The 12,115-nt window shown below is 36.8% G+C and overlaps 2 protein-coding genes across 3 annotated transcripts in view; one reads left to right on the forward strand and one right to left on the reverse strand.

The window, feature by feature from the left end:
• Positions 1 to 3,968, forward strand: part of LOC134531117 (beta-galactosidase-1-like protein 2) — a 62,090-nt gene extending 58,122 nt beyond the window's left edge. The window contains exons 10-12 of the mRNA XM_063366686.1: positions 354 to 539; positions 2,292 to 2,511; positions 3,826 to 3,968. Of these exons, the coding sequence (XP_063222756.1) occupies positions 354 to 539; positions 2,292 to 2,511; positions 3,826 to 3,894 (475 nt within the window). The 3' untranslated portion in view covers positions 3,895 to 3,968. The remainder of the gene's footprint in view (positions 1 to 353; positions 540 to 2,291; positions 2,512 to 3,825) is intronic.
• Positions 3,969 to 6,202: 2,234 nt separating this feature from the next.
• LOC134531118 (WW domain-binding protein 4-like) overlaps positions 6,203 to 12,115 on the reverse strand; it is a 142,825-nt gene continuing 136,912 nt past the window's right edge. The window contains exons 6-7 of one of the 2 annotated variants that reach the window (XR_010074938.1): positions 10,189 to 11,512; positions 6,203 to 9,244 (exon numbers count right to left, since the gene is read on the reverse strand). Coding sequence is in view for 1 of the 2 variants with exons in the window: in XM_063366689.1 (XP_063222759.1) it covers positions 11,296 to 11,512 (217 nt within the window). In the remaining variant the exon portion in view is untranslated. Of the gene's footprint in view, positions 11,513 to 12,115 lie in introns of both variants that reach the window. The other variant, XM_063366689.1, reaches the window with a different exon arrangement.

The raw sequence follows: 12,115 nt of genomic DNA on the forward strand, positions 1-12,115 counted from the left end.
ATATTATTGCATTATTACTATGAAAAGTTTACAGTTTTGAATATATATATATATATACATCAATTTAAAGGGAATAAACTAGAAAATTTCAAACAACGGAGGCTGGACATAAATTATACTTAATTCTTAAGGGCCAACAAATTTAAATCAGTTGTGAGTGGGTGGGCATGTTAGTTGATTAAAAGGGGTGAAGGAACTAATCCTTTATCATTGTTACTTCAAGACCATTCTCTTGGCTATAATCAAATTAAACCTTTACTTCATGGGGAATATGTACTGGAAGATGGTAACTGAAATCAAGAGGTGCAAGGAACTTCCAAACTGTAGTGGAGGAACTAACATGTTTGTTGCAGCGACGCACACCTGACTCTCGACCACGCGAGTGTCGGCAAGTCGCAGATACTGGACATCCTGGTCGAGAACTGGGGGCGGAGGGACGACATGAAAGGAATAGTCGGTGGCTCGGTCCTTCTGAACAATGTGGCAGTCTCCAACTGGCAGATATACGCCTTCCAGTTCAAAGGAAGCTGGGTCCGCAGGTGAGTTTGTTCACCAAGTGGGGGAGCATTTCACCTTCTAAGTACGTTTGAATTTTCAAAACTGAGACTGCACAAGCAAAATATTTAAATACTAGAAACTAAATGACAGGCATCTTCTCAATCAAGCTGTTGACTGACGTCAGCCCAACCAGGGTTCGGGAACAGGTGGGTATGTGAATCCAGCAGTCCGCAGGTTTGACTAAGAGGGTTATTAGTTTCCAATAATACGCTTGACATTACATGTATATTATTTCATATAGATTGTACGTAGGCTCTTTTGAATTTTTCACAACTTTTGCAAAAACTGCTATGCTTTTTTAGTGCCCAAAGACATTTCCAGAACATTTTTATCAAACATTATACATTGTACAATTTCAAAATATTTTCAGTGCTCTTGTAACTACGAGGGAGCACAATTTAAACAATGTTGATGGACAGATAATAAGGTTACTCTTTTTTTTCATACATAGTAATTAGTTAGTTACAAATTTTCTAAATATAAACATAACAAAAGAATTTATAAATAAATCACATTTTGATCACAAATTTTGAATATGATCACCTTTATTGCCATACATATTACTATGTATGTGCCTACAGGTTTTAAGGTTGTGTGTATACACATTGTTTGAATGATATGCTAGACATCACACAATTTCTGGACAAGATAATGTGTGTGTGTTTTAACTATTACTTGGGTTCTCAGTGGCCATGATGCAAAGGTCAAGAGTTTGAGTCCATTCATTGGCAATGAATCAGCATCTAGGAGGTTTGGAACCCAAGATTACATTGGAGGTCCCATTTACTTACAAATGTCCATGTAATATGACATGGTACCAAATTACTATAAGGATATTATAAAAAAAAGTCTTGGAATAAAAGCAGGCATGTTTTTGCCCATACAGTCTTTTTACTCTTCCAAGTGTTAGCAATGTTTGTGTCTTGTATTGAAAACTTTTTTTTTATTCCCCCATTTCCTCTCCGACAATGTACGACTTTTTATCCAGTTCATGTTATGTAACATTTTAAAAAGCACCTGCTAAACAGGAACTAAATTGCAATTAACACAATACAATATTAAGCTAACTAAGTTTCTGTAGAAGAAAATTGGATGCAAACTAAAAGAACTCATGACAGGAAAATATTTGTAAATGCTAATGCCAACCTCGAACTACATACATAAAGGGCTTCACATATTGGCTGATGTTCTCTCTGCAGGAAATTACACAAAAATTCTTACCAGCTATGTGCTTCAGATGCAACCTGAGTGAGCTCTTTTTTTCTGAAGGAAGTTGATTCTGTACCTAACAAAATTTTTCTGGTGTGGATAAAATCACATATGCCAAATTAGTGAACGAAGCCCAATTTTGTTGGTAGTTGCACATAATGTTCACTAATGTGCTTGTAATTAAAATAACTCCATACAAGGCATAACCATTTTCAGTGAAAGGACTTTAATCCAACGTTCTATTGCTCAGCACATTCTGTAATCCGGCTCCAATCAAGACACACGTTCAGAGTGTTTCTGGTGGATTCTGGTTGTCAACCTCCTTGGCTCCGGGTCGCAGAACTGCGCTGACGTGTCTTGGTTCTTTTAGAGTTTATGGTTTCTATTGGTTTTCATTTCAGTACAGTGATTCCTGTATTTTAGCCAGTTATATTTTACATTTCACATTTTCACATTTGGCATTCTCGTTACAACTATACTGATGTTTGATAATCCGACATGGCTGTGATCTTGTTTACGCACAGACTAAGTAACTGGCATGCAGTCAGCCAAATGACGGAACCAACGCTGTTCCGAGCGGTTCTGGACATAGAAGCACCACACGACACCTTCATCAACATGTCGGCCTGGGGCAAGGGGAGCGTCTTCGTCAACGGCTTCAACATTGGCCGCTACTTCCCGGCCGCGGGCCCCGCCAAGACCCTCTACGTCCCTGCGCCGCTGCTCAAGAAGGGGAGGAACGAGGTACAGCAACCCCAAAAATCTTTACCAATGAAAACTGCATTCTCTAAAATACCTGCATAAAATTACATTTTTTTTATCAACAATTTGCAGATGAATATAAAATAGATGGTGATGCAAAATACAAATACGGTTAATTCATTGAAGGAAGAGGAAATTAGGTGATAATTCTATAAAAAAAATTACTTGAATAACAGTGTTTGCAAACATGTCTACAAAAAAACATATGATCCCAAGAAAGATAAAAAAAAAAATTGTATAGGTCATGTAATATCACTTAATTATTTTACTGTTGCCTACATATTGCACAATTATAGTACAGTAATTCTTCTCAATGCAGCTATAATATATAATTGAATCTATCACAATATGTAAACATACTATATATGCTGGTTTAAATTAATCAAAATAAATTACCTGTAAATTTTAAATTGCTGCATTATTATTGGTTAACATTACCAAACTAACAACCTAAATAATACTCTGGCAAAATTCAGCAAATATACATGACATGCATTAATAGAATGTCCCATAACTTGATGTCAAGCCAAGACCAGTTGATAGACCAGTAAATTTCATTTCTGAATCTAAAAACTAAAATTCAAAAAGTGTCATGGTTTTTGAGTTAAAGGAATTTTTTTTTAAAGTGTTTAAATCCCCACCTTGTACCAAATTATTAGATACTATGACATAAAATTTTTGCTATGCAATCATAAATATCCCTACAACCTTGGCCCTTAGCTGTTGGTAGACATGTTACAATTGAAATAAATAAATAAAATAAACAACAATTCAAAATAAAACCAAACATACTATACTTTTAGGGGGAAAAATTATTTGGAACACTTATATGGCAAAAATTGTTTAACCATATAAATTGGACTCGCTTAGCAAGTTATTTGAAAAGATGACTAACCAAAGCAAATGACTTGCTAAGTTAGCAAAGTAATTTTTTTTCACAGAGTGAAATGTCAATGTTATCAGACTAAAAAATGTTTCCGCATATCACATATGTCATGCAAAGAATTTTTTCCCCTCAAAAGTAGAGCATGTTTTATTTTATTTTAAATTTTTTTCTATATTGGGGTTATTTATGATTGCTTAGCAAAGATTTTTAGTCACAGTAGTATCTAATAATTTGGTGCACGGAGGGTATTTAATAACTTTTGAAAAAATCCCTATAACTTGCAAAACTAAGACACTTTTTGAATTTAGGTTTTTGATTCAGAGCCACGATTAATTGACGTATCAACTGTTATCGACTTGAGTTATGGAACAGCCTGTAAATATATCAGAATGACCGTTGATTTGTTCCAGATCCTGGTGTTCGAGCTGTACACTGCAGCCTCGGAGATCGTCTTCTCTAAAGTTCCCATTCTTGGATAGAAAGCGGGAGCAAGCAAGATCAAGTTCATGATGTATACAGTAATTTGATCCTGACATTAAACATTCAACTTGAATAATGCATTTTTTTTTTCTAATTAGTACTTCAAAACAGAACATGATTGTGTCTGCTATGTATGTGTGTGCAAAACATGTTCATATGTGGAATTCTGTTTATTGTTTGTATATGCATGGCATTTAAGGATTTATAGATTTTATCTAATTCAGTTATATTCATGACATACTTGATGAGGATATTATATTAGTAGGCCTGTGTGAATATCAGTTTTTATAATTCAAATTAAATATGAATATCAAATTATTTATGAATACAAATATCGAATTTCAATAGTAAGAATGTAAAATAAAATCCCACTAAAACATTTTTTTCGTGCCATGTAACAACTTCAGGAAAATTATACAAATAAAACTAAAGTGAAAAGGTTGGTTAAGTCAGCTGCAATAGTTATATGGAAAATATTTAAATTATGAAATTAAAATTTTGTTTTAAATTATGCAGCTAACCAAACTTAACCTAACCAACCAAACAACCTTTTATTTCAGTTCCTTTTCGCCTTATTTTTCACAACCTGCTACTCTACATATTAAATTTTCCAAAACATTTTCACAACTGCAAATTACTGTGAAATTGTGAATCTTTTGTTTAAATGCTGTATTCTCAAATTATTTAAACCCTCGTTATTCATGAGTTTTCATTGTTAATGGCAGCCAGGTAAATTGTATTTTACTTTAGCAATATTAGAAACACAATTTTTGTTAATTTCATATGGAATCTTTAACCATTATTTACATTTTGTTATATATTTTCGAGTTTCAAGGTCTGTTTCGTCATAGATATACACAGCAAGAAAGCTGCTACTGTATCACATTGTGTTAGATCAATTTATTGTGACTATCGATTTATACACAGTTGAAACTATGATTCGTTCTTTTAATGCCTATCTGAATGGAGTGTCTATCTTTTATGGTGTGTGTGACGAAAAGAATACAAATAATATTTTTGTTTTAAAGTTTGAAATGAAAAATATGACATGTTTTGAACTGTTTACACAGTTTTTTCCGTTACTGTTTAGCAAGACAGAAATAAATAAAAAACTTTGAATACTTATTACAAGTTTAAAACGTCGCTTCTTGTTCACATTTTTCATTATGAAGTTTCATTAAACATCAAAAAAGGGTATTTATATCACACAAATGACTTAATCTCAGCAGTGAACGTTGTTATTTGACAAACTCATGAGGTAAGCTATGTCAAGTATTCGTAAGCAAACAAATATTTGTTATTTCAAATTACTAGTATTCAAGGTTGAATCGAATACGAATAGTTTATATTCATATCAGAAAATTTGAATATTGACACAGGCCTATACATTAGCAAAAAAAATTAATACTGAAGAAAAATTTGGGGTAAAATTTTTTTACAACAATTCATTATGATACAAAAATTCTGCACATATATGAAATAAATAGGGACGAATCTGCATTCACTGCCATGTAACATAAAAAGTAACTAACTAACCAATAAGCTGGGCCACTAAGTGTACTCTGCACGTCACACATTTGTTAATAGCTGAGATGATCTCAAGGGCGTCTAGAACTCAGTGACCGCCCCAGAGGCCCGATGATGTCGGATGCTAGGGCGGCAACAAAGCTGGATGTTGAGTGAGCGGCTACAGCAAAGAGCCAGTCAGTTGTTCGCTCTTGCAACGCGATGGCGCTAATTTAGTGCACCCTGACTGCCAGTGTGTCACGAGGCCACTTCTGCACCTCGGCAATGCCCCTCCATAACAAATACCTTCATGAAGCTCTCCTCACACATTTCTGTGTACACTGTATATTGCCCTGGCTGGATTTGTTTTTGTGTTGAAAGTCATACGTCATAGATGCTATAGTGTTCATACTACACAACATGTCATAAAAATATGGGCAAGAGATAGCAACCAAAAGAAGTATTCCTGGTTTAAAAATTTCTTAGGCTACAAAATTTTTCTATAAAATAATTTTCTAAATTTTATTTTATTAAAGCATAGCATAATTAATGGAATGCCTAAAGTTTATAGTGACCAGTTGCTACAAAATGTTTTGCAGTTTGACTACAACTGTAATCATACTGTAAACAGACACTATGTACAGGATGCCCACTCTAGTGGCAAAATCATACTCTGGTATTTTCCAGGATTTTTAAGGTTTCCTAAGAAATTTCATAAAAGTTACTACATTAATAAAAATATATGTAATTTAACTAACGATGTTGGTTCCATCAGAGCTGAAATAATATCAACCATTTAATATAAAATGCCAACCATTTAATATTATGTAAAATACATATACAGTTTTTCTGTAAGACAAATTATTATATTACATCTGTGATAAAGGTATATTGCCTGAAAATAATTTAGTAGCTCTCGTATGTGGTTTCAATTGTGACAATAGGAATCAACAGTAAAATGAAGAAACAGCATTGACATAATAACAACAAACCATTAGGGCACAAAACAAATTTCTTCAGCAGCTGCCATGAATGAAAACAGTTTCCACATTAAAATAATGATTATTAACATAAACAATTAAAATTCTCACCGGTATTTTTGTTTATTGAGCATAATAAAAACATGTTTCTAGCTATAACTCTTTCTCTAGAACTTTTCAATCACAGTAATCTGCACACTCTGATTTTTGTCATATTATGGGCTTATAGCTAAATAAAAAATCATAGCTCCCTTATTAGGTAAACTATAAATAATAATAATAATTTCATATTATACCTTTTTCATCCCTTGTACTAATACCAGGTCGTATAAAAATTTGCATTGTACCAAGTTTTAAGATAAAATTAATATGATTTAAAATAAATTTGAATAAATTTGATAGATAGGAAGATTAAAAATTTTTTTCCAAAACCTTTTTTATGATAATAGTTTATTTCATCAAAAATTGTTTCAGCCAAAGGTTTTAGATAGTGTTTATAATTTGAGACAGGTTCCATCGGGTTTCAAACACTCACTGCAAGCACCAACTCTATTACCAACTCACAAGGTAAACACCTGCTTGCCCAGATGGGGCATAACCTGCATATTAAAAGAAAAACATCAGAGGAAATAACCTTAATGCTGAAAACTTTAGAAGGTGGCAGACTATACTGAAAGCTATAATGAAATCAGCACATGATTTTGTTGTTGGGAAGAGAAGGAAGGTTTATGTTAAATTTTTCACAAAACAATTGTGTCAGCATAAACATTTAGGTTGTATTAGTAATGCACCTTCTCAGTGTACGGGTCAGCATTATAAATTTCTTGTGGCCAAAGAGTATCTGAAATATTTGGGTGCATGATTCACCGGCCTTTTTTGTATTCAATGTGGAACCCAAGATCTGACAAAATAAAATTAGAAGATTTAACAAAAAAAAATTTAATTCATTACTTTTTTATTAATATTTATCCAATTTTAAAGAATTTATCAGATTTGTATAAGATTAAAGTACAAAGAAACAACAAAAACAAATTTACAAAATCTGATATTTTATCCAAATTATTTGCCATAAATACATAGGTATCTATAATGATAACATTCAATGAAATTTTGAATTTTGAACATGAAATTTAGAAGACAGTAAAAATCACTATTTCTTGCTGCTTCTTGTTTCTTTTCCAAAATCAAAGACAGAAATTGTAAAGAGCTCCAAAGTACCTAGCTGGCTATAGCTTTAAAAGAATGTACCTCCACTAGAACAGCAATGTTAAGGTGGTCCCACACGATTCAACTTTTTGTTCAATTTGAGGAATGCGTCAAGCGCGAGCAGTAGCGCAAGTGACGCATGCCACTAGTGCGTGCCATATTTCCTGGAATTTGGAAGCGCACGGCTGTGCGCAAGGAGTCCCACCGTCAGTGGGAATCTCGTGCGTCTTCGTCAGTCGCTTTCTGCCAGGCTATCGGTTTCCTTCTATTGTAATTGTAGAATGTCGGAAAATAAAGAACAAACTTTGAAGTTCATTGAAGACTACAGACAGTTCGAGTGTCTGTGGAACACAAAATTGAAAGCGTACTCAAAACAGAAACGTCCGAAATGACGCTCTCTGCGAGTTAGATAGGAAGTATGGTTTGGGTAGTTTAAAAGGTGTAAAGAACAAGATAAAGAGTTTACGTTCGTATTTTGCAAAGGAACATGAAAAGACACAAAAGAAACCGAGTGGAAGTGGAGCCGGCAAAGTGTATAGTTCTACCTGGTTCGCGTACAAAAACTTACTTTTCCTGAAGGATACAAGTAACTCACACAAGACACAGGATACATCTCAGTACAGTGACACCCAGGATACATCTCAGCATAGTGATACCCAGGATATGTCTCAGGACAACAGGGAAGATGCAGAAGTAAGTAAACTTGTTTGTTATTAATACCTTTGTATATTTATTAACAGTGAATGTAGAACCAAATGAACTATACAGGTGATGTGAAAATATGCAGTTTACAATATTGTATTACATCATGTACACATGCCGACGAGCCCCTATGCATACTGCATTTGCCATGGAACAGAGCCAGTGTCTGACGTGAAGTAATTCATAAATTCTTCACGGATTAGCTGCGCATCCTTGGAAGGTTTCCGTGGAACAGAATTTAGTGGTTGCATTCCAGTATCATTTTGTGTCACTTCTCTCCAAGATCCCAATATCAGCTCTCTGGTAAGTGGGTTCTCTGCATCTAGAGTACCCCTGGTCGCATAAACATTACGTGATGCTGCCCTTTTTCTCAGGAAATTATGTAGATAAACGCAGCACATGACTAGTGTGACCACAGTTGCTACTTTTAATTCGATAGGTCATCTAAATACCCTAAACACAGACGTATCAACCCAAACCCATTCTCAACTAAGCGCCTACACCTAGAGAGTCTATAATTAAAAACTCGTTTCGGTGATCCTTTAGCAAGGTCTACAGAAAAAGGTTTCAATATGTTGGTAGTCAGAGGAAATGCATCGTCCACTACAAGTACATAAGGTACTGGCACAGATCTACCAGGGAGGATTTTGTTATCTGGTAAAGGCAGAATGTTGTCATTAAGTCGTCTACCAAAAGAACAATTTTTAAAAACACCCCCATCTAACATCTTCCCTTGGCAACCAAAATTTGCGTACAAAAAAAAGTAATTTGCATCCACAATGCCCAAAAGCACAATACAATAGTAGCCTTTGAAGTTGTAGTAGTCAGAACCACTGTTGGGTGGGCATAAAATTTCCACATGTTTACCATCTACTGCGCCGGCACAGTTCGGGTAATCCCATTTCTGTTCCAATTCGTCTGCAGCCCTACTCCATTCATGTTGATTGCATGGTTCCTGAAACACATTAAAATTTATATCACCTTCCTGTTAAATGTATGGCAGTTTCTTTCACAAACAGATGAAACACGTGTATGTACAGTGATGTCACTTTATTAAAAGCGATAGTTAGATGTCTCTTTGCAATGTTATAGCACTTGTCTTCACAGAGAATTCGAGTTCAAATCTGACACTCCTGTTCACCTTAACAGGGAAGTTGTTGTTTAAGGCTCTAACATAAAGCGTATGTATGTTTGTACAGGGCCGACAGCAGAGTGGCGGCAATGGTTGTGGAGACACCGAGGGAAAAACTCCTTCGAGCAGTGCCGATGTGACTTCAGCAGCTGTGAAGTCACGAGCTACGAAGCGTCATCACATGGACTCACGGGATGAGAGAGAAGAAGAAGCTTACAAGTTCATGAAAGTTGTTGCGTCCAACATAACACAAGCTGACGAATATTCAACGTTTGGGGAGTTTGTGAGTCATAAGATTAGATCTTTGAACACAAAACGACTAAGAAGCATCACACAGTGTAAAATTACAAATATATTGTTTGAACTAGAAACGTCGTCAGAAAATGGATGCACTGACACAAACTCTAGTACACTGTCGTACACTGTAGCAAACTCCTCCAGTGTAAGCTCTGTGCACAACTATGAATGGGACCAAGTTGCCATGCCTGTTTACACGGACCTCAGTAATATTTCACAGAGCAAAGTAATGTTCTTGCCAGCAAATACCAGTGTGGGAGAGGAATTAAATTAAAATGTGTGACAGTGCAGAATATTGACTACATGACTAGGGTTAACCAGTATCTACATGTACCCAATTAGAACAATAAAGACATTCATATGATAATGAAATTATGCATTTCACGTGTATTATTTCAACTAATTATAAATAGCTATTTATATGCGAGCCATTTCTGTCATAGTTAAATTGTTTGTGCATATTTACTCACCTGTACATAACCCCTCTCCTTCAGGGCTTCCATGAGGGCCGCCAGTGTCTCAGAAACTATCGTTGATATGCATTGGTTAGAGATGTGAAACAGATAGCTGAGGCTGCAGAATGAGTCTCCTGTCACCAGGTATCGGAGAGTTACAGCGAGTCGTATGTCTGCAGGAATAGCTTCACGCATTTCTGTGTCTGCTTTTGTAATTTGTGGCCTGACAAGATCTAGCAAGCAATTGAAATCCACAGGAGACATTCTCGTAAAGTTTTTGAATAACTCATCGTCATCTTGTTGTAGTTCACGAATAATATAATAATAATATAAAAATATATAATTATAATTTCGCATCCACATTTTCATTTTCTTCCTGCGACTTCTGCTGAGCACTATGTAAGCCGCACACACTCCCGCACCCACAATTGCATTAACAGACATTGAATAAGCACTCAAAACATTCACGTCTTCACTTTCGATACAATATGTCTCTATGACGCATGAGTTGCTGCACACACATATGGGAACAACCTACGTGTGCCTTGAATTCACTGAGCGCTTTCAACTTGCGTCGTTCAACATTCTCCAAGTTGCATGCGCAAAGCGCATGTAACTGTTGAATTGTGTGGGACCAGCTTTACACCATGCATTTTCAAATGATAGGTTCTGTATAGGCTACTCTAGTCTTACAGATGTGTTGCCATCAGAATAAATTCTCAACATTCATTTGGTATCAGCAATGTATTCCAACAAATTTGCATACACCATTCTGATATCAAATCCCAATGACCAATCAGAAGGAAAACCACTACAAAATATTAGCTAACAGTCAATAGTCATTGTAAGAGACAAGCTGTAATTATAAAAAAAATTCTTATCTAGGTAGTTTCGAAAACACTGAAGCTCCTCCTTAATATTATGGTTGGTATAATAGTTTTAATACAAAGTAGCTATTTTCAAGTGAATCACAAGTGATCAATAGCACAGCAGCAGTATCCTAATTGGCCCAATCAACTTCAGTACGTCTCTCACCAACCACAAGGAAAGTGACAAACCTGAACACAATTTGTTGGAGGCAAACAACAAGCTGTCAAAAAGTCCCACAAAGCGCAGCTGCCTCTAGTCATCGTCTAGCCTCTGCCGGGCGTTCTTCTTGGTGCTGGACCCCAGCCTCCTCTTCTTGAAGCCAACCATGGGGCCATCCTCGTAGTCGCAGAGAGTGGAGAGTGTCTTCTCCTTGAACCTCGTCCGGAGGTCCTCCGGAGGAGCCATCAGCGGCACTTTCAATGCCACGTACTCCTGCTTCGGCAGCTGTAGGTCAATTGGCTGCTGTGGCCTGCGACAGGACACAGCACAACACGTCAGATGGAGCCCCAGCCTCCTGGCATCGACAACACACGGCTCCCTGTCCTAGACAACACATGGCCGCCTGCCATCGACAACACACAGCCCCCTTGCCCACAACAACACCTGGCCCCCTGCTCTCAACAAAACACGATCCCTTGCCCTCGATAACACACGATCCCTTGCCCTCGATAACACACGATCCCTTGCCCTCGATAACACACGATCCCTTGCCCTCGACAACACACAGCCCCCTTGCCTCGACAACACATACACCACACAGCCCCAGCTCTCGAAAACACATTGTCCCCTGGCCTCGTCAACACCCAGCTTGCCTGCCCTTGAATACTCACCCCTGCCCTCGACCACTCACAGCCCTCTACCCTCGATAACAAGCAGTCCCCAAAGCCTCGACAACACACGGCCATCTACCCTCGACTACACAAAGCCCCTGCCCTCGAAAACACACGGCCCCCTGGCCTAACAAAACACGCCCTCTGCCCTTGACAATACACAGTCCACTGGCTTCTACAACACACAGCCCCCTGGCCTAGGTAACACATAGAACCCTAGCCTCGACAACACATAGCCCCCT

Source organism: Bacillus rossius, chromosome 3 (assembly GCF_032445375.1).
Source record: "Bacillus rossius redtenbacheri isolate Brsri chromosome 3, Brsri_v3, whole genome shotgun sequence".
NCBI lineage: Eukaryota > Metazoa > Arthropoda > Insecta > Phasmatodea > Bacillidae > Bacillus > Bacillus rossius.